At 33.9% G+C, this 24,113-nt stretch overlaps 1 protein-coding gene across 7 annotated transcripts in view; it reads right to left on the bottom strand.

The window, feature by feature from the left end:
- Positions 1-24,113, bottom strand: part of FUT8 (fucosyltransferase 8) — a 398,079-nt gene that overhangs the window by 143,453 nt on the left and 230,513 nt on the right. For 6 of the 7 annotated variants that reach the window (XM_046008252.1, XM_046008253.1, XM_046008251.1 and 3 more), the window contains one exon: positions 8,454-8,883. The exons of the other annotated variant lie outside the window; for it this stretch is intronic. In XM_046008252.1, coding sequence (XP_045864208.1) covers positions 8,454-8,656 — 203 coding nt within the window. In that variant the 5' untranslated portion in view covers positions 8,657-8,883. The remainder of the gene's footprint in view (positions 1-8,453; positions 8,884-24,113) is intronic. 7 annotated transcript variants of the gene reach the window in all.

The following is a 24,113-nucleotide window of genomic DNA, read 5'->3' as shown; positions in this document are numbered from 1 at the left end:
GGGAGGTTGAGAAACCAGGTGGTGGGTAATAGGGAGGGCACGTACTGCATGGAGCACTGGGTGTGATGCCAAAACAATGAACACTGTTATGCTGTAAATAAACAAATAAAAAAAAAAAAAAGAAATCAAAATAGAGCTTCCTGATGACTCTGCAATTGCATTACCCAAAGATACAGATGTAGTGAAAAGAAGGGCCATCTGTACCCTAATGTTCAAACTACTGTATTAACTATTTTGTCTGCAAAAACATACAGATCTATCAAATGTGATCACCTATCCCAATCGACTTTCTCATAGTTTCGATTCTAGGCCTATAGAGCTTAAGTAATTTTCTCAAGGTAAAGAGTTACTCTAAAGAATACATAGGTTTTTGAATTTTAATCCATTGTGCTAAACATCTGACATAAAAGAATTCTTTCTATTAGAAAAAAGGAAACAAGTATTCTGAATTCTATGAAAAGTATATAAGGCCATATGCTTTTTAGATTACTAACTACCTACCATTAGGTAAAACAAGATTATCAACTACCATTAGCTAAAATGACTATTGATGAACTACTAATACAAAGGATGTCTTCTCAATAAGCTTTCAAATCTTTTGTTAAAACTTAACAATATTGCAAAATAGAGACTATTACTGCCATTTTATAAGTGAAAAACCTGAAGTTCAAAAAGATGATAAATCTTTTTTAGGATCATTTAGTAAGCAGTATACTTGGGATCCAAATCCAAATTTGAGAAACTCACACTCCTTTCATTTCACCAGATTGTTCTTTTCTAAACATACCCAATCTCTTACCCATAAGTCCCATTTCAGCTCTAAATATAAGCTGCTTCAAGGAGGCAGATGGATGAAAACATGGAATAGTTGAACATAGAGTAAAAGTATAAAACAAGACACCAAAAGTATATAAAGATTTAGAGTAAACAAAAACATAAGAATAACAGTAATTGGACTTTGACTTACTTTCAGAGCATGTCAATTCTTACATGCAATATGCATAACAATTTAGAGATTAAGAGAAACAAGAGCTAAAAATGAGTACATTCTGATTCATACAAACTTTTGGTCAACAAACTTTGTTTAAAGGGCTAGAAAAAAAACTGTTCAGGCTTTGTGACTCCACATAGCCTCTGTTGCATGTTCTCCTTGGAATTCATTTTTTCTCCAACCATTTAAAAATGTAAAACCATTCTTCATTTGGGAGCCATTAAAAACAAAAAACAAAATCCAAAACCCAAAAACCAAAGAAACAAGAGAGGGCTGGATTTGTTCTATCAGCCATAGTTTGCCATTTAAAGCCAAGCACACACCAAAAAACCCCAGAGATCCAACCATCTTCAGTAAGTGAGATAAGAATTGCCAGTAAAAAGGTAGCCAAATTTAATTAACACTTGAAGAGTCTGTGATTATTCATACGAAAGCTATACTTGTTTGTGTTCAACTGTCAATTAATTCTGATTATAGTTTTATATATATATATACTTTGAAAATTCAATTAAAAAGTATTCATCAAAAATTCCTGCTTCCAGGAATAACTTGTCATATGAACAAAAGGATAAACCATCCACAATGAGAACTTTCTACATTTACACTACAAAAGTGAATGCCCATGGTTGAAAGATTACATATGCATACATATAATTATAGGAAAAACACAACACTACATAAAATAAAGGCAAGCTCAAAATAATCCCCAAGCACAGTAATGTAAAGTAAGTTTTATCACCTTACTCTTGCCATATTCAATCACTCCCAGTTGGAGAGAAGGAAGAAAGTGTCCTACTTAGAAATTAAGCAACACACTCCTAAATAAGGGTTAAAGAAAAAAATAACAATAGAAATTTGAAAATACTTTTAAAATTTTAATTATTTCAATTATAATTAAAATAGGACAGTGTCAAAACTTGTGGGACACAACTTAAAACTGCACTTAGAGAGAAATTTAAAGTTCACCAGGTATATATTAGAAAAGAAGCAAGGTTTAATTAAAATCAGTGATATAAAATTCATTTTGGAAAAGCTTTAAAAACCATAGCAAAACCAAAACCAAAAACCCACACACGAAAAAGAGATGATAGAAATTATCAAACTAAGAATGGAAATCAATAAAATAGAAACAGACACATGATTAAGAGAAAAACAAATAAAAAAAACCAGACTAGTTCTTTGGGAAGGTAAATGAAATTGATAAACTTTTTTCAAGATAAAAGGAGAAAACACAAATAATCAGTATCAGGAATGAAAAAGGGAACATTACTACAGGTATTACAAGTATGGAGAAGAAAATCAGAAAGGCATTATGAACAACTTTATGTTTATACATTTGACAATGTTGATAAAATGGACACATTCCTTGAAAAACACATTTTACTGAAACGGATATAAGAAAAAACAGAAAATCTGAATGGGCCAATTTCTGTTAAAAAGCTCAAATCCAGAATTTAAAACCTTCCCACTTGCCACCTTTCATTCCCCAACTCAAACCCTGCACCCTCCCCAAAAGACTCTAGACCCAAATGGCTTCACTGGTAGAATTCTAACAAAGATTTAAGATAGAATGGGCACCAATTTTATACAAACCCTTCTAGAGAATAGAATTGGCCTGCAAAACCTTGCTCCAAAACCCAAAAGACATAAGAAGGAAAAATTATAGGCAAACATGTCTTTGTTAACATAGAAAAAAATTCCAAAACAAAACACTGACAAATTTAATCCGCAATATATAAAAAAGTTAGTGAAAATTTCAGGGAGATAGCATCTGTTTGTCAGACTGGGAAGGCTAGGAATCTTGACTACAAATCTCACTAAGATATTCTCGTATAGGGAAGCAGTACTGTCCCTAAGGAAAAATTAGATACTCTTAATAGCATTAAGAAATAACAGATGCAGGGTTGCAAAAATAAAAGCCACATATATACGGGAAGGTTACAGGCAGATGGCAGGCACTCTACATTCCAATCCATTCACTTGCTCTAGGAATATAAGTACACTATTTATATGAGTGATGAGGAGTTACAGAGAAGAGAGCCCAGAGCAAATTTTCCAATTAACCAATAGGAACAAAGACATCCCCTGCTTTCTAACACCAGCTTCTCAAACAGAAGTAAAATATGACCTGTGAAACATTACATCAGTTTCCTTTCTACCCATGTCAGTATTCCATGCTTCTGTTGCCTCAAATTTTTCCACCAGAAGAGTCACGCTTTGGCTCTAATCCATCTGGGAAAATTACTACATAACTCAGAAAAACAGATAAGCCATAAATTAATTATACATTCTTTGTGGTTTGTAAATTTACAGTTTACAGCTAGCATCTAAATTCCAGAAGACATTTCTTTGGTTTTCCTGATTTCTTTCGTTGTTCAAACAAACAACCTTACTAATTGGTCACAAAGTCACGTTTGAATTTTTTTAAGCTGTACTCTCAAAAATAAATGGACCTAGAACAAAAAGGACTTAAGTTAAAAGGAAGACTGACAATTAAGTACTCTTTAGATTTCACAAGTTTTATCCAGTTCCGACATCTGGTCCACTTAAGGTTCACTGCTCAAGGGATTTCCAAACAAGTTTCAGTAATTTTCTAGGTATTTTCTGCTAAATGTCAGCCCTGACTGAGAGGCAAAGTGGCAGATTCAAATTCCAAGAAGCAAAGATTCTGTGAACTGACAGTAACTTCACATTATCAAAGGTTGAAATAAAACAAACATGAAGCATGGAAAGGCATTCCTATAGGGTGGCAGGCAGAGATTATCTCCAAGTTTTTAAAAGAAAGACTACCACATCTTTACCTAATGTGCTGGCAATTAAAAAGTAAGGCAGAGATGTCTGGGGAACATAAGGTCTCATCACCTCATGTTTAGATTAATACTATGTTTCCTAGTCAATTTCATTCCAATGAGGCACACGCCCCAAATCCATCTGAAAATCTCAATCTTACTCAGCTATTTTCAGTGTGTCATTCCTCTGCTATAAACCCAACCATAGCTCCCTATTACCTACCAACAAAAATTTAAACTAAACTCCAGCTGTCAGGACCACAATGATTTGACCTAATCAATTGCTTCTGGAGATGAGAATGGTGGGTTAAATATGGCTACAAAATTCTATGCAGTTTCCCCCTCTATTCCCTAAATACAAAGTGCCCCTTTCACATGCATACACTAACAGAATGTGGCAGAAATGGCACTGTGTGTCTTTTGATATGTGGCCTTAAAAGGATTTGCAGTTTCTACTCTTGCCCTCTTGAAACACTACTATGTAAGAAATCTGGGCTATCCCGCTGGAGAAACCACATGGAAGGGAAATAAATGATGGTCCCAGCTAATCATCAAACACGTGAGTGAGGTCATCTGGACTGCCTTATTATCCTGCATCAGCCACAAGAGTGACCCCAAATTAGAAAAACAATCCGGTTGAGGACAATGCAAATTAAATAATCAAGAAAAAAATTTTTTTTGTTCTAAGCCACAGAATTTTTACTTTATCATATACACATATATATTTAAAATTTTATAGCTAAACCCAATTTTTAAAAAGAATGTAGTAACAAGAAAACAAATTTTAGTAAGAAAACTCAATTTTTAAAAATAGGTGATGGGGCGCCTGGGTGTCTCAGCTGGTTAAGTGTCTGCCTTCAGTTCAGGTCATGATCCTGGGGTCCTGGAATTGAGCTCTGCATTGGGCTCCCTGCTCTGCAGGAAGCTGCTTTGTCTTTCTCCCTCTGTCCCTCTCCTTGCTCATGCTCATATTCTCTCTCTCACTCTCTCTCAAATAAATAAAAAATAATAAAATAAAATAAAATAAAATAAAATAGGTAACAAATGTGTACAGATACCTCACTAAAGAATGCAAATAAGGACATGAAAAAAAAAGTTCAACATCATTAATCATTATGGAAATGCAAACTGAAACTACAGTGAGGTAAGACTATGTATTTGTTAAAACAGCTAAAATAAAAATAACTTATAACAGCAAATACTAGCAAGAGTGAGAGCAACTGGAACTCTCAAGCTTTGCTGGTAGAAATGGCAAAATGATATAGGAATATTGGAAAACACTGGGGCAACTGCAACTTCTTAAAAAAATTAAATATACACTAAAATGATCTAGCAATCCGCCTCTTAGATACTTACCCAAGAAAAATGAAAACTTAAATCACACAAAAACCTAAAAAGCCAATGCTGTAATGGCTTTGTTCATAATTGCCAAAAAACAGAAACAACCCTAATGTCCTTCAACTGGTCAATGTGTTTAAAAAAAAAAAAAGGCAACAACACTGTGATATGACCATACTATGGAACATTACTAAGTATTAAAGAAGAACTAATAGGAAAAAGGAAAAAAAAAAATCAATCCACACAACAGCGTTAATAAATCTCAAGTACATTATAAAAGCCAGATTCAAAAGGCTATATACCACATTATTCTATTTATATGACATTTTATAACAGAATAAAATACAGGACAGAAAACAAATCAGTACCAGGGATAGAAGATAAGGCTAGAATCTCACTACAAAAGGGCACAACAGAATTCTGGTGGGAGGTAAAATTCTTACATAATTTGACTGCGGTGGTAGTTACACGACTGTAAGCATCTGCCAAAATTCACAGACCTATATGCTGAAAAAGTGAATTTTACTGTATAGCAATTATTCATCAATAATCAGAATTAAACACACACACAGAAAACCTCCCAAACATTGTACTTAAACATTTGTATCCCTCAAAATAATGATTATTTTTTCTAAATGTGTAGTATAATCAATAAAATTAGCAAATTCTGACTGGAGGGTTGGTGGCTTTTAAAACTATTGTCCTAACTCTTAAACACTATAATTTCAAGCTTCTTTCCAAATTCAATCCATATGCCTCATCCCAAAGAAGTGACCTAGTTTTACAGACATAAGAATTACTCCTTTTTAGTCTAGCTTACAAACACATTTTCTTCTGAGAAAAAGACTTGGCAAATTGGGTACAAAGTGTTACAGTGAGAGGGAAAAATCACCAATGCCTGTAGCACCTCTACTATTTTTCCTTTTATGCTGGGGGATCCAAAATGCAGTCCCTTTGGCTGAAACACAAATGGCCCTACCGGTAAACTTGATAGAAGGGCCTGAGGAGGATTTCTTCCCTAATGAGGGAAAAGAATTACTTATTTATTTTCCTAAAATTATTTATCTATGTACAAAAACAGACTCAGTCTGTTTTCAGATTGTATTTACAGTATTTCAGCATGACATACTGTCTCAGCTCTTACAAGTTGTCTCTACATTTGAATGCAGTAGTTCAGAATTTAATTTCAACACAAAAGAATACAAAGAAAGTGACCTAAGAGACCCAAAGATTATTCTGCAGAAGAAACAACTATTATTAAAGGCATGCTTTCTTAGATACAATAAAAACAAGACACTTGGCAGTCAGAAATAAGTCAAATGAAGTCTCAGTATTGAAGCTGGAATGAGGAGAAAAATAAATTATTTATGAGCCTGAATTGCTAAAAAGCAAAATCTTTCCCAAGGGGCAAAAATCCCAGGATGTAGAACAAGATTTTACTATAATTAAAGCACACTCCAAAAACAACTAGCACAGCAGCCACTCTTGATGATCTCCTACATGAGACTTATAGTTGATATTTCTGAATCATTGATTTCTCTCCCGTTTCTCTTCACAGAGGCAATACACCTCATCAAAGTCTGGGCTTTTGAGTCATATTGCCAGGATACAAAGTAAGCTCTACCACTTGTGAAAGTATAACCTTGGGGAAAATTAAATTCCTTAATATTCCTTTGATTCTTCATCTGTAAAATCGTTTAAGAAAACAGTACCAGCATCTCATAAGGAAATTTATGAAATTCAATGAGATAATCCATGCAAAGCCCTTGGCACAGTACCTGGCATATGATAAACTCTCCATCAGTGATAGCTATTACTACCTCTAAATTATCAATCTTTGAATCTCATAACAAATCACCGAGTGAGACTCTACTGAAAGACCAACTTTCTTCATGATACTCCCAAACTCCCACCCAAAAGGAAATAAAATGGTATATAAATTCAAGAAATTATCTGTCCACTTTCTAATCCCTGGGTACCTTATATTTTATGACATCGTACTACTACAAATGACAGGAATAATTTTTGATTCACTGTATAAAATTCTTAACACCTAGCTTTGTCTTTCATAGGACATAAAAAGGCCAAAATAATATTATGGTGAAGAAAAAAGTTGAGGGATGCCTGGGTGGCTCAGTGGGTTAAAGCCTCTGCCTTTGGCTCAGGTCATGATCCCAGGGTCCTGGGATCGAGCCCTGCATCGGGCTCTCTGCTCCGCGGGGAGTCTGCTTCCTCCTCTCTCTCTGTCTGCCTCTCTGCCTAGTTGTGATTTCTCTCTGTCAAATAAAAAAAAAATTAAAAAAAAAAAAAGAAAAAAGTTGAGAGAAAGAAGTAAGTTCTAAAGAAAGAGTGCAAGGGCAGCGGTGGCAGGGAGGTGGGGGAATGAGAGAAGCAGAGAAGTCTTCTCTAAAGCCTCGAGAGTACGGGACACTGCCGACTATATTCTTCCTTCACAGAATGCTCCTCAGCTTCCACAATCTAGCACTGTCCCTCTCTCCTTCCCCATCTATTCCGAATGCCCAATGCACAACAGAATGTTTTCATTTCCACTCCTTCATTTGTTACTCAAAAAGAAATGAACTCTGTGCTCTTTTTCTCTATACTACTTCCCTTGGGGTCAATTACCACCTCTAGAGTAATGACAACTCTTTACCTCAAATCTCCAAACTCTAGCTTGAGAAACAGCAAGCGCTAAATAGATAATCACCTTCATATATAAAGCAGAGGAATTAGAATTTAAGAATTATTTGTTCCCTGAAAATATAAGATTAAATATTAAAATATAATATAATTTTATTTTTCGAAACCATTGATGCCTTCTAACATATATGTCACATTTTTAACAGATTAGAAGTAGCAACAGCAACAATTCCCTAGATTCCAGATCCAGCTGCTTTAGCAATGAATTTTTGTTTCTCCATTTTAGTAAGTTATAGACTAACTCAGCCTCAAGTATTATAAATGTCTTTGTTATTGTCCATACAATAAAAATTTTAATATCCACTAATTTAAATCATAAAAAATTTGTATGTAATGTATCAAAATTATCAAAACTGAAGATAACTGAAGATAACTATAATGAAATATAAAAACAAATTAAATGGCATGTTTTTCTATATTAAAATTCATATGTAAAATAAGATTTGACCCTTGAAAAATTCTCTATGTTAAATATACAAAGATATCATTGGTCTAAGAAGTATGTCACTAAAATATTTAAATTTCTGCAAAAATAGCAGTTTAAAGAAATCATTAAGTATTTTTTATTAGATGAATGAAGCCCTGAAACTAAAAACAAAGTTACAGGTCTCTTCCTTCAATCTTATAGAACCTACCGGAGAGATTCAGCCATTCGCCTCAAGTCTTCATTTTGCTGTTTTAAGCGTTCAAGCTTTGCCAGAATCTTGGACAGTTCTCGGCTAGAGTGATCAGGGTGGTCATTATCTCGTACCAAGTGACCACCTATATAAAATAGCAAGGTCCCCCAGGCAAAAAGAATGAGCATAATCCAACGCCAGGAACCAGTCCATGGCCGCATTTTCAGATTTTCAACTCACTCCCCTGGCTTCCTGGAGCTCAAAGAATTGAAAACATCATAACTCTGTTTCTAGCTAGTGCAAAAGTGGTTGCCTTCTGTTGTTTCAACACATGATGCTTCAGACAAACTCGTTGTCTCAGGCAGTCCTGTAGTGAATCTTTCAAAGAGATCTTCCTGGTGCTATGAGTGGGAAGCTTTATTGTCCTGTGCTTCATGGACTCTACATGCTGTGGAAAGAGTAAGAAATGTATTTAAATTATTTAGGATATGCAAAGTAGCATATGCTGAGATTCATGGAGTTAAAGGAAACATTGGTTTTGACTGGTCAACTGGCTGGCAAATAATCTAACAGCCTAATAATAAGTAAAAAAGCAAAAGCTTTTACATTTGCATATGAAATCACCCATTTATACCAGGGCTCTACCAGATGAATTAATTAGCTCTAAGCTTGAAAGTCCTCTAAGTGCCATCATCACTTTTCCTTCTTACGTCATTGTGCAATAGATAATACATGGAGATCAAAAGATTGTATCTTTGATTGAGCAATCAAAACCAAATTATATACATATTTGACCCAATGTTTCCATTATCTCAAACAGAAACATGTTCTCATTCTCATAAGATCTCAGTGAGATCTCCATCTCACTGCTCAGCTGCCATGATACTACTACTTAACTCTGTAGGCGACAGGCAAATTGTCACTGATAAAATTCTAAAAATCTAAAAATGACATATATATTAGCTAAGCAAAGGTTATGGCATCCATTAAGCAGCTGGTAACCACTCCAAATATCACAAGCAAAGGTTTACATAGATTAGGTTAGATTATCCCTTCTTTGAATTTATTAAAAAATACCAATAACTGTAACATAAGTCTATACCAGTTATATCTTAGTCACTGTGCATCTTAAGTTACACATGCACATGTTTTCTCAGGCTTGGCTGTGGGTTTCATCTGTCACCTCAGCATCAGGCTTAGAATTCCCTTTAGAAACAAAACAGTTTTTTCTGCAAAGAAAAAAACTGTAGGCAAAGATATAATTTAACACCATTTGATAATTCCAGAACTATGTAAGAGAAGCTGTATCTCCAGGCACAGAGTTCCTTGTAAAAAAGAGAAAAGATAAGAAATAGTTTCTGTATGGAAGGCTGAATGTGATGAGCATTTGGGCATTAATTAAGCAGTTATTAAAGATTAGACAGAAAAGTTGGAGAAAAGGCCTCAAAAATTAGTACAGAGCTGCTGTTTTCCTATTTTTGAAATTCAAATCTCAGCTGTTTTTAAGTGCCCAAGTATTCAAAGAAAAGCAAATCTCTTCAAACAAGTGTTCTACTTCCTTCCTATTCTATGCTATTATCTTCATTGTTACTGGTTTACACTAGTTAAAACACACAGTGAAAAGAATTGTACTCACTGAGAATTGCTTGAAAACCAACTAAAAAAGCAATAATCCAAAAGAAAACTTGGCATTTTGTCTGTTGTTTTAATAAATATGCTTAAGTTTATTGAGAACAGTCTTGTTAGTGACTCCACTGCTCATTCTTGTCCCTCTCAAAATCCTTGCCCAAAACCCTGTTCCTCTAATCTCAGGTAACCTCCTCTATTCACTAAAACATAAGAATTAAGGACTATTCAACATTTCAGGGTCAAAGATCAGTCATAAGATGTCATATATGGAAAAAAGTAGATAATCAGGGCTTCCTGGTTAAAAAAGCAAATTAAAAAAAAAAGAATGAATCCACTTTAATGGCCTAAGGGGTGGATTTAATTCAGTAACTCAACAAAAGAAGCTTAACTATTAACATTTAAGTTAATACTGTCTGTGACAACATATGCAACACTGTAAATTGCTGTTATAACATATGCCAAAAAAACTATTAAAAAGTCTAGTTAATTCTAAGCTATACCAATAAGATACTAAATTTTTAAAAAAGATTGTATTTATTTATTTGAAAGAGAGCACGCACGCACATGGGAGTGGAGGGTGGGAGGAGAAGGGAAAGGGAGAAAATCCCAAGCAGACTCCATGTTGAGCACAGACTCATGCAGGGCTTGATCTCAGGACCCTGAGATCATGATCTGAGCTGAAACCAAGAGCTGGATGCTCAAATCACCCAGGTGCCCCAAATTTTAAATTTTTTTATCTTTGCCTTCATAGCAACAGTTAACTTGGAAAGATAACTGTGATAAACAAAAGAAAAGATAGCTTTCTAAACAAGAATCATTTAAATAAAAAAAGATTTACTGTAACATTTTATTAAAATTATAAAATCAAAGCCAGCAAAAATATAACTCGAACAGAAACAAAAGTCTATAGAAACATAAATTTGTTATACAAAATACTTTAAATTCTTATAAACTACAATCAGAAATAACCAAAATATTAAATTACTACATATTACAGGAGTTGTGAAAATACACTGAAAATTATTATAGGAGCAAAATCTTGTCATTTTCTTAATTAACAGCAGCAGCCCATTATTTGAACCATGCCTGTCAAAATGTAAACTCCATGACTTTTATCCATCTTGTTCACTGATGTATCCCAATATTTAGAGCAGTGCTTGGCACTTAGTAGGTACTAGTAACATTTTTGAATAAATAAATAACTGAATGAGTGAGTGAAGGATGTCATACATGACATATGCTAATATGACATAATTCATGCACATCAGCTTCAACTACATTTTATGCCCCACTTAAGAAAGCAAATCTGAATGCAGAAAGTAAGAGAGTACTATTACTATAAGGAAAATGGTTCAAAAATAAAGTCATCCATAAGCTTTAGGATTTACTGTTGTCAGCACCTTACAAGATACTCTCAAATAATTAAAATAAACTGGTCTAAAAGACCATAATATCAACTTACGGTACCCTTCAAACATAAGAAAATAATTTCTCTTTACTTTGTCTTATTTTCCTCATCTAAAAGATTCATTTTGCAAAGACAATGGGATGACTGAAGAAAGTATGTACAGATCTTGATATGAAAGCCACTCAATTTGTGAAAGAATTTATTAGTGAAAATATTTCAAATTTATTAGTAAACATATTTCAACATTAACTACATGAACTAATTTCTAACTAAAATTTATACAGAAGTGTTTGTTGAGATTTCTTCTAGGAGTGGGCTGTTTTCTTTTTAAGTATTTATAAATTCATTCCTGTTTGAGATTCACATACCATCTTTCATCAGCAGAATACGTATATACATATACATGCATGTATATATTGCAGAATATTAAATGGATTGACATGTGTCAGGCTTCCTTCCACAAATTTAATTAGTGATACCACTTTTTTTTTAGGGTAGTAGGTATTTAAATGGTTTTTGTTTTTGTTTTTTGTATTTACAGAGAATCTTTGGGTTATATTTGCTTAATGTCTCTGAAATATAAAATATATGTAATTTTTCAAAGTAATTTCTTGAATCTGAAAGCTAAAGTATATAATCAGTAAAACTGAGAGCTTTAATAAAGTTACTATGAGGCTTAAATGGTGTTAATATATAATGTACTTATAATGCTTGGCACATAAGAGGTGCTCAATAAAAGGTAATAGTATTTTAATAAGTTAATAAGATATGGAGATTAAAAATATAAGTATAGGGGCGCCTGGGTGGCTCAGTGGTTTAGGCCACTGCCTTCGGCTCAGGTCATGATCTCAGGGTCCTGGAATCGAGTCCCGCATCGGGCTCTCTGCTCGGCAGGGAGCCTGCTTCCCTCTCACTCTCTCTGCTTGCCTCTCTGCCTACTTGTGATCTCTCTCTGTCAAATAAATAAATAAAATCTTTAAAAAATATATATATAAGTATAGAATAGGCAAAGCCTGGACTAGAATCTTTGCTCTGCTACATCACAGCAAGGTAACCATACTGAAGTTCAATTTCTTTATCTGTAAAATGGATATAATATATACTACCTTTCCCATAGACTACTAGAAAAAGCTTAGATAAAACAATCTATAGGAAGCAGTTAGCATACCAGTAGCAAATTATTATTATGCTACATATATTAATGCTGTTATTTTATAGACCCATTTATAACATTTTGCATAATTTATATACCACGTATTATTATAGGCAGTGCCTAAAATAGCTGCCAAGAATCCCTGTGTCCTGTACTCCTGCCTTGTGTAATCTCCTCCTGAGTGTGGGCTGGACCTACTGACTCACTTCTTAAATAGAATACAGCAAAAGTGATATGATTTCACTTCTGAGATAAGGTTATAAAAGACTGATACTTCTATCTTGCTTATTCTCTCTTATTACTCTGAAGCTGCCATATGAAAAGGCCCATGTGGAATGGAATAGAATCTGCCAACAACCATGTGAGTAAGCTTGGAAGGATTCTGCACCAGTCAAACCTTGATGTGACGGAAACTTGGTCCACATTTTGATTTCAGGCTTTTGGAAACACCATAGCCAGAAGATCTAGCTAAGCCATGACCAGATTCTTAACCAACACATAATAATTGTTTTTAAATCACTTAGTCTTAGGGTGATTTGTTATGTAACAATAGATAAATAGTATATGTGCCTACTTCCTATTGGGGCTGAGTGCCTGGTCTTCAGTTCATGTGTTATTCTTTCTGTCCCCAGCAAGCTGTACAAAATCTAAGGCACAGAGTGGGCATTCAAGATGCCAGACAGAACTTAATCAATCACATTTTCTTATATATCCTGCTAACACATCTTACAAATACTATAAAAACTAAACTCAATTTAGAACAAATAAACAGTTCAATAAATAAAATTGTAATTATTAGTTTACTGCTATATTAGAAGTCTAAAGGCACTTTTATTGTTTGCTAACCAGCATTCTACTTTTAACCATGAACGAGTAACTGGTACTAGACTTGCACTCACTAGAAAACTTAAATATTTAGAAAACCTGTTTTCAAGATTGGGCAATAGCCAGACAAGACTGTGATGCCTGAGATAAGGTTAACAATCAAAGGTAAATCCTATAATCACTCCAGCTTTCTGCCTAAAATTTACTGAATACCAACACAAAAGTGGAGAACCCAGGCAAAGCACAGCTGTCTTCCCAAAGTGATGTTAGACACTAAAGTTTAAGAAGTTTAAGGAGAAGAACATCTACAAGTCAATATATTGAAGAGGAGGGAGCTGCCCAGAGAAAAGGGTCCAAAAATGTGTATAAGATACTAAGCTCTGCATGCATAAGACTTCATGAGGCTCGCAAAGAAAATTATCAAGAAAAAATAAATACTAGGTAACTGAAAAGTGAATATGTCTCAGAATTGTATAAAGGGGAAAACCTATGAGTTCCAACCAAAAACAATGAAAATGCCACATAGAAAACCTGGTGCATTCAGCAGAAAGCCAAGAAATAAAACATCTCAGAAATTAGGTTGGTATATATATATATACAATGGAATATTACGTAGCCATCATATATTGATATCTTGCCATTTGCAACAACATGGATGGAACTAGAGGGTATTATGCTAACCCAAATAAGTCAATCAGAGAAATACAACTATCATATGTCTCTCTGATGTGCAGAATTTAAGAAACAAGGCAGAGGATCACAGGGGAAAAGAGGAAAAAATGAAACAAGACAAAACCAGAGAGGGAGACAAACCTTAAGAGACTCTTAATCTTAGGAAACAAACTGAGAGTTGCTGGAGGGGAGGGCACTGAGGGGATGGGGTGGCTGGGTGATAGACACTGGGGAAGGTGTGTGTTGTGTAAGACTGATGAATCACAGACCTGTACCCCTGAAACAAATAATACATTTATATTAATAATTTTAAAAAAGAAAATAAAAAGTAAATAAATTGTTAAAAAAAGAAATTAGGGTTAAGTAAGCCCTAGAGCAGGGATCAGAAACTTTTCTCTAAAGAGCAGGATAATAAATATCATAAGCTACATGAGATATATACAGTCTTTATCACATATTTTTCACTTTTATTTTTGTTTCTTTACAGCCCTTTAAGAATGTAAAATCCATTCTTACCTCAAAAGCCATACAAAAACAGGCTATGGATCATATTTAGCTCATAAGCCAGAGTTTAATGACTCTAGCCATAGAATTAAGAAGAGGCTAACAAAAGCTAGAACAAAACTTAAAAACAAGCTACAAAAGCACCAAGGTGATCTAAAAGTGAATTAAATGCCTAGCAAAACAAAACTCAACATTCTTTCAAGAAAGACAACAAAACAAACCACACTCTCTAGCAACTAATCAAAAATTAGAACACTGAAAGAGATTATCTTGTTAGGCAGTCATCCAAGACATGGTAAAGGCTAAGGATTGACTAGAATACTGAGCAATCTTAGCAGTCTGGGCCTCATGCTAAGAATGAAGTAACAGCATTCCACTACTCCAAGAATTTTAAGTCTCTGCCTCAGTGAAGGTAACAACTGCAAAAACAACAACAACGAAACAACCCCAACTCAATCACTGACTAGAATGACTCTATCCCCATCCATACATAAACAATCAGCCTTAAAAAGAAAAATACCCATTTCTGGGCATAAATACTATTGACCTCAGTCTTTACAGCTCTGTACTTATAATGTCTGGCATGCAATAAAAATCATGAGACACATTAAAAAAAACAAGAAATAACAAACCATTTCTAAGAGATAAAGCAAGCACACCAGAACCAGACCCATAAATGAACTAGATGTTAGAACTATCAGACAGAAAATTCGGAATAATTATAACCAATATATTAAAAAGTCTAAAGTATGGACAACATACATGAACAGATGGAGGATTCAGCAGATAAAATGCCAAATTAACAAAAATAAAATATCAGAGGACCTCCAACAGGCTTATCAGAAAACTGGACAAAAGTTAAAACTAGGGGCGCCTGGGTGGCTCAGTGGATTAACCCGCTGCCTTCGGCTCAGGTCATGATCTCAGGGTCCTGGGATCGAGCCCCTCACCGGGCTACCTGCTCGGTGGGGGGCCTGCTTCCTCCTCTCTCTCTGCCTGCCTCTCTGCCTACTTGTGATCTCTGTCTGTCAAATAAATAAATAAAATCTTTAAAAAAAAATACTGGGTAGAGGGGATGGGAGTGGGGATAATGTCAACTTATAACCAGTGAAAATATCTTTCAAAAATAGTCATTTCCAGGAAAAAACAAATGCTGAAAAACACTCTGTGTCAGCAAAATTGCACTACTAAAAAGAAAAAGTTAAATGAAGTACACTGTAGTCAAGTTCTCACTGCACATTAGATTGATAAGTTAAAAATGTATATTGTAAGCCCTAGAACTGTGCTGTCTGCTTCAATAGTTACTTGTCACATGGAATTACTTAAAGTAGAATTAACATTAAATATTTATTCTCAGTCACAGTAGCCACATTTCAAATGTTCAGTAGCCACTTGTGCCTATGGCTACCATTATGAATGGTGCAGATATAGAACATTTCCATCATCTCATTAAGTATAACATTTCCCCAGAGCAACAACTTAGAAAATAAAGTATAAAATTTAGAAAATAATAGAAAACAAAATTATAGAAAATTATTATAGAAAATTATAGAAATTTATAATATTTAGAAAATAAAAAATAAGTATAAAAAATTCAAAATAATAGCAAAAATGAAATCATAATTCAAAATACAAAACAGAAAGGATGAACATAAGATATATGATATAGATGACCACTCTAGGATTTCTGAGAGGAGAGAATTTAGTATCTTGAGAAGACAGGGTAAAGTTTCATAGCTGCAGTAAAGAAGGGAGCACATCTGAGAGATGGCATGAGTAGTTTACCTTCTAAATAAGTTACTTCACTCAGTGTAGCAATTTATATATTACGCTCTATTTATTTTAAAATATATACGTGGTTTTTTTTTTAAGATTTTATTTATTTATTTGACAGAGAGAGATCACAAGTAGGCAGAGAGGCAGGCAGAGAGAGAGAGAGGGAAGCAGGCTCCCTGTTGAGCAGAGAGCCCGATGCGGAACTCGATCCCAGGACCCCGAGATCATGACCTGAGCCGAAGGCAGAGGCTTAACCCACCGAGCCACCCAGACACCCTATATACGTGGTTTTAATCAACATTTGTAATGGACAACATGTGGAACAAATTTACCATGTACTTCACCTAATTTTATACAGCACCATGATTCACTCACTCATTCATTCAAAAAATACTTAGTAAGTCCCTATAATATAAAAGACTCTGTCCTAGGCACTGGAGTTGTACCAGTGAATAAGACAAATGAGAATCTCTGCCCTCAAGAGGTGATATTCTAGAGGATTCTAATTGCAAAGGGAAGTAATTCCACAGATACAACCTCAAAAAAAGCCTCTTCTTGCAGCAACTAACATACTGAGTGATACAGTGAGAAACTGAATATAAACTATACCAACTGATTTAAAAAATACAACTAGTTTAATCATTCTGTGAAAAACAACAAATGCGGTACCACTTAAAACACTGTCAAATTGACTGTTCTTATATCTAACAAGAAAATGACCAAAGCTACTTCCTTTAGCATCTGACTATGTGGAAATGATGTTTCCAAGAATCACATTCAAGTGGCTTACCTTTAATGCTAAGGGCAAAAGACGAGGATATAACAGTATTCTACAGAACTGACTACGAGTCAGAACAAAGACTTGTTTTGCTATGAACGATGTTCATAAGAGGGTGGTCTTCTAATCTCAAAAATAATTCAGCACTCATTTAATACAAGTATGTATACACTTATACACTATGCAAAGGGAAATATGGCATTATACATCAAGTATTTCTGTAAAAACATTCCTTTTGATGAGAATTCCACTAGCAGAAATTTATACTAAGATGTGTTTTAACATATGAACAAAATGCATTTTACAAAGCTACTCATCACAACACTTTTTGCAATAGCTCCAAAGTGGAAAAAAACATAATTGCCCATCAACAGAAATATGGTTTAATAAACTGTGAATTACTTTTACCCCCAAAACTGTTTTTACCATGATGTCAAAAAGGAGGAAAATGTGACTCAGAGCCAATAAGAAAATCAGTCAATTTAAAACAAACCCCTAAGACAGATGTGATGAAGGCAGACAAGGAAACTAAAACAATTACTAAAAATACATACTAAGATTTAGATTTAAAAAATCAATATACTGAAAAAGAAACAAATAAAAGCTACAACAAAAATGCAATTTCTCTAAGTTAAAAAAAACGCTGAAAGTTTAAAAAATTTTCTGGAAAGGATTAAAGAACAGATTAGATACTATAGGGGAAAAGGTCAATGGACTTGAGGACAGAGCAATAAAAAAAATCCTCATCATTGGGGCGCCTGGGTGGCTCAGTGGATTAAGCCGCTGCCTTCGGCTCGGGTCATGATCTCAGGGTCCTGGGATCGAGCCCCGCATCGGGCTCTCCGCTCTGCGGGGAGACTGCTTCCTCCTCTCTCTCTGCCTACTTGTGATCTCTCTCTCTGTCAAATAAATAAATAAAAATAAAATCTAAAAAAAAAAAAAAAAAAAATCCTCATCACAAGAAAAAGAAAATTTGTAACCCATAAAGTGACAAATGGTAACTAGACTTATTGTGGTAGTCATTTCACAATATGCACAAATATCAAATCATGATGTTATATGCCGAAAACTAATATGTTACATATCAATTTTATTTATTTATTTATTTTTAGCATGTTTGGTTAGCCAAAATATAGTACGTCCTTAGTTTTTGATGTAGTATTCAATGATTCATTAGTTGTATATAACAATTTTTAAAATTAACCAAAGATAAAATTATCTAGGAAAAAAATCTGTAGGAGATTTGATAAAAAGGAAAATTTTAAAGTAGCCATTTTATAGCACTTATCTTTAGGTGATATGGCATTTTATAGCTTTCTCCGCAGCTGTATCATCATGCAGTAACCATCATTGTGAACTAAAAATTTGTTTAGGTGAAAAACTCAAATAAAACTCATCCAATATCATTAGCAAGGAAGCAATTTACATCATTAGCTTCAGGGCCAGGGAAAATCTATGGGCATTTCCCCATTTTGACATTCAGCTTGAAAAAGGACTTCTCAGAACAAAACCTGACATTAAACTTAAAGTAATGTACACTGAAAATATGCTTAGTTTTAGGCACATACAGAATTTCCAAAGTATTTTAAAATACAAATAAAATCATAATTTAAAGGAGAAAATAAGTCATGGAAAAAACACATACATGGTAAAAATAATTTCAGGGGGCTTCTTAGAAAAAGTACCAGCTAGTGGGTAATGGAACAACATCTTTTAAAGTTGCTGAAATTTAAAAAAAAAAAAAAAGGCCAAACTACACTTTGCTAACCAGTGAAAATATTTTCTTTTTTAAAAAGCAGTGTTCTGTGAACTTAAGTTTTCACTTAACTTGGGTAAATACCTAGAAGTGGGACTGTTGTGTCCTAAGGAAAATGTATGTTTATTTTTTAAAAAAAAAGGGGCGATACTATACTCCGAAGTGGCTGCTCATCCTGAGTTATCACCAGCAATGAATGAGAATTTTTGTTACTCCACAATCTCTCCAGGATTCGATCTTGCTAATTTTTTAAAGCAATTAAAATAGCTGTAGAGTGGTATCTTGATGTAGTTTCAATATGCATTCAATTTCCCTAATAACAAACTGATATTAAGCAAGTGATTATCTTTTCTTGTACTTATTTGCCATCCATATATCTTCTTTGGTGAAGTGTCTATTGTGATCATTTGCCATTTTTATATTAGAGTATTTGTTTATTGTTGAGATTTAAGAGTTCTTTACCTATCCTAGATACAAATACTTTATCAGATAAGTTATTTTTCAAATATTTTCTCCCAATCTGTGACTTACCTTTTCATTCTCTTAACAGTGTCTTGCACTGAGGATCTCAGGTCCTGGGATTGAGCCCCACATCAGGCTCTCTGCTTAGCAGGCAGCCTGCTTCCCCTATCTCTCTCTGCCTGCCTCTCTGCCTACCTGTGATCTCTCTCCCTCTCTGTCAAATAAATAAATAAAATTGCTTTTTTAAAAAAAAGGAATGAGCTATTGACCCACTCATCAAAATGGATGAATCTTTAATATATTTTGCTAAGTGAATGAAGCCAGAATCAAAAGCTGCACATCATGTGATTCATTTATTTAACATTATGAAAGATGGAAAACTAGGATGAAAAAGGGATCAGTGGGGGCACCTGGGTGGCTCGATGGGTTAAAGCCTCTGCCTTCAGCTCAAGTCATGATCCCAGGGTCCTGGGATCAAGCCCTGCATCCAGCTCTCTGTTCAGCGGGGGGCCTGCTTCCTTCTCTCTCTGACTGCCTCTCTGCCTACATGTGATCTCTGTCAAATAAATAATAAAATCTTTAAAAAAAAAAAAAGAAAAAGGGATCAGTGGTAGCCAAGGCTTAAAGATGCAAGAAAAGGTAGATTAGAAAAGGGATGCAGAGGAAATTTTTACAATGATGGAACAATTCTAAATGGTACTGAAGAAGGGCACATCATCTATGATATTCATCTGCAAACCCCTTAACTCCATTCTTATAGTGAGAAAGATACTAGACAAACCCAAACTGACCAGAATGTACTCTTCAAAACTATCAAGATCGTAAAAAAACATGAAACAACCAAGAAACTATCAAAGATTTGAGAAGACCAAGGAGACATAATGACTATATGTAACATGATATCCTGGATTAGATCTCAGAAGAGAAAGGGATGCTATGGAAAAACTGGTGAAATCCAATATGATCTGTAATTTAGTTAATAATATTGTACCACTGTTAATTTATTAGTTTTGACAAATTACCATGGCTGTGTAAGATGGGAAACCTGGAAAAGTGTATATGGAAATCCTCCATACTTTCTTTGCAAATTTTCTGTAATTCTAAAATCATTCCAAAATAAAAAGTTTTGTTCTTTTTTTAAGATAAAGGCAAAACAAATACATTTTCAGAAAACAAAAGCTGAAAGAACTTGTTGGCAGCAGATACCACCAAAGACATATGTAAAAGGATGCTTATCAGGCTGATTATAGATGGAAATGTGAATATAAACAATGGATTCAAATAGACATATTAAATACATGGTAAATATAAATGAAACCTCATTTTAATTTCTTCTAAAATAAATTTTAATCTTTAAAACTAAAGTAATGACAAGGTATTATGGGACATGTAACAATGTCATGAAATGTATGATAATAATAAAGGACGACAGGCAGAAAAAGGAAAGATATTACTTTAAAGTTCCTACATTATCCTTCAAGAGGTATGACAGCATTTGAAAGTTTGGTAATATAGGTAAAAGATTCAAAATGTAAATTCTACCAATGAAATATAAAACAGATAAGCAATAGAAATAAATACAATAAAACCAAAAACAAACCCCTTGAATAGACCTATAAATTTGAGATTTCAGCTGACCTAATCAATGGGGGAAAATAAGACATAAGTTGCTAATATTAGGAATGAAAGAGGGAGAATCACTACAGATGCTACAAAAAGATAATAAGGGAATTTTGTAAACAACTTTGTGTCAACAAATACAAAGCCAGACCTGAAACTGGCAAATTTCTTAAAAGAAATAACCAAAGCTCAATCAAAAAGAAATAGACAATCTAAATAGATATACAGGCTCATAACCATTAAAGATGTTGAATTTGTATTTATAAATCTTGCCAAAAAGAAAACTCCAGGCTCATATGGCTTTATGTGTGAATTCCACCAAACATATTTATAGAAGACATAACAGCAATTTTTCATAAATTTTTCTAGAAAAGAAAAATGGGGAAAAAAGTTTGACAGTCTCATAAAAGCTAAATATATATTTGCCATATAACTCAACAATTCCACTCTTAAGTATTTATAAGGGAAATAAAAACACATGTTCATATAAGGACTCTTACAAGAATGTTCACAACTGCTTTATTTATAAGAGCCAAAATTATGAAAAAATCCAAGTATCTACCAACACATGAATGGATAAACAAATTGTGACTTATTCATATAATAGGACATTATTCAACAGTAAAAAGGAACAAACTACTAATATATACAATATGGATCAATCTCAATAACATGCCAGGCTAATGATACCAGGGATAAAAAAACATACGCATTGATATGAAATTCTAGACCAAAGAAATTACTACAAAGGGCCAGGGACTGACTAAAAAGAGGAATGACAGCTACATGAAGGTATGTATTTGAGAAAAATCATCTAACTGTACGCTCAACATGGGTACATTTTATTGATATAAATTATGCTTCAATACAGTTGAAAAACATTTTAAGAGAAAGTTTAAAACTATCTCCATTTTTTAATGTACTTGAGAATGTCAATAATTGAGGGCTGCTAATTCATTAAATGACTAAATTATGTGTTTGCATCTTGAGTTTCAATGAGTTTTTTCACCAAATCACTGTACATTCTGTCTTTTTATGAAAAAATTCCAAAGGTGATTATTCTTTAGATATAATAAACTTCAATCCAAATGTTAATGCAAAAATTGTATTTTGTAAACATTTCAAAAATAGTTAAGAATCAACTCAAATAACTAGTAATATAATTAACAAATCATAAACTGTGTTCAGTCTTCTTAGTAGCCTAACCTCCTCCAAACAAAATAAATAATCACAAATACTCAAATGATGAGTCCCTAAATTATACACTAGTTATTATTATAAAATATATAGTTCAGAGAGTTATCTTTAGAAGAATTTATTTTCTTAACTGGAAAGAGGGAAAACCAAATCACTACTACAGACTACTTCTTGAAGTAATTCACTGTAATGAAATGAAATGGAAAATTTCAACAGAAAAGAAAATCATTTATTCAACAAATTTAATCAGTGATTACTATAATGTAGAAGTTAAGTGTAACTATTACATTTTAAAGGTATCAGGTTGAGGGGCACCTGGGTGGCTCAGTGGGTTAAAGCCTCTGCCTTCAGCTCAGGTCATGATCCCAGGGTCCTGGATCGAGTCCCACATCGGGGTCTCTGCTCAGCAAAGAGCCTGCTTTCCTTCCTCTCTTTCTGCCTGCCTCTCTGCCTACCTGTGGTTTCTTTCTGTCAAATAAATAAATAAAACCTTTTAAAAGTTATCAGGTTGATAAAGGGAAACATAAATAAAACTTTGAGAGAAAGCTAGTTATCAATTATACTGTACAAAAATTTGGGTGAGAGGGCACTGAGTTGCTCAGTTGGTTAAGTGTCTGCCTTCAGTTCAAGTTGGGATTGAGCCCCAAGTCAGGCTCCCTGCTCAATGGGGATTCTCCTCCCTCTTCTTCTGCCTCTACCCCCCACCCCACTCATGCTCTCTCTCACCCTCTTGTGTACTTTCTCTCAAATACATAAATAAAATCTTGGAGAAAAAAAAAAAAGAAAAGAAAGAAAAGTACAAATATTTTAAAATCCCTGTACATATAGAATCCAGTTCTAGATTAACATATACCCAAGACTTAAATATCTTCCCATTTGATCTAAATTCATTTTTAAATTAAGTACTGTTATATATCATTTACTTAAACTACTACTTACTGTCCAGCCTCCATATGGAAAAAGGGAAGTTTTGTGTTTATTAATCTAAGAAAGTGGGAAAAAACAAGTAAAAATAGTATCATAAATTAAAATGGCCCTTTAATGCTAGTTGAAATCAACTTTTATTTATGTAAAAGCACTGATGTAACTTTTTTTTTTTAAAAAGCACTCACCATCCTCTATTATTCACTATCACAACACACTGGCTTATTTATTTCCAATACTAAAAGGTATGAACTAGAACAAGGACTTAGAACACAGTGCCTAAAACAGAGTAAGCCCTTTATTAGTATTTATTGAATGAAAACTGAAATGTTGAATAAAGGCAGGGAGGAAGAAAGTAGAAGGGGAGAAAAGAAGGCAGTGGAGGGGAAAAGGGAGGATAAGAGAAGTCAGAAAAGGAAATTTTCAAATAGCCCCTACCAAGTCTATAAAATTTAATTTTCATTCATTACTTACAGACTCATCTATCATACTTTCACAGTGCTTATCGGTAAGGTCACAGTATACCCACATATGAATTTAAAATGCTAGGCATCCTGAATACATAAGCACAAAATACTCTATTTAAATTCACTGAAACCAGCCAATATCTTAAAAATTAATCTTCCTCATTATGAACTGAAAACAAATAATCACATTTATGAGGTTTCTATCAGGAGTATCTCACTCACCTTAATTCAAGATAACACACCAGGCTGTGTTTACTGATACAATTAATTTGTACTATTCAAATGGGTCAAAAAATCTGGCCTGGGCATGTGTACCTTTGGCCTGAATAGATTAAAACTGCCAAAAAGTAGTAATACTAAAAAATGCAAATAAAATGTATACCCTTACCATTTTATATGATTATCCAGTATTACATAATACATACTTGATTGGCAGTATGATAGAGTAGAAACAGCAACCATTTCAAATGACTGGCTATAAATATATGGGCAGTTTACCCAACTATA

Source organism: Meles meles, chromosome 6 (assembly GCF_922984935.1).
Source record: "Meles meles chromosome 6, mMelMel3.1 paternal haplotype, whole genome shotgun sequence".
Lineage (NCBI taxonomy): Eukaryota > Metazoa > Chordata > Mammalia > Carnivora > Mustelidae > Meles > Meles meles.
Note: the sequence above shows the minus strand (reverse complement) of the source record. Positions and strands in the feature narration are given on the sequence as shown.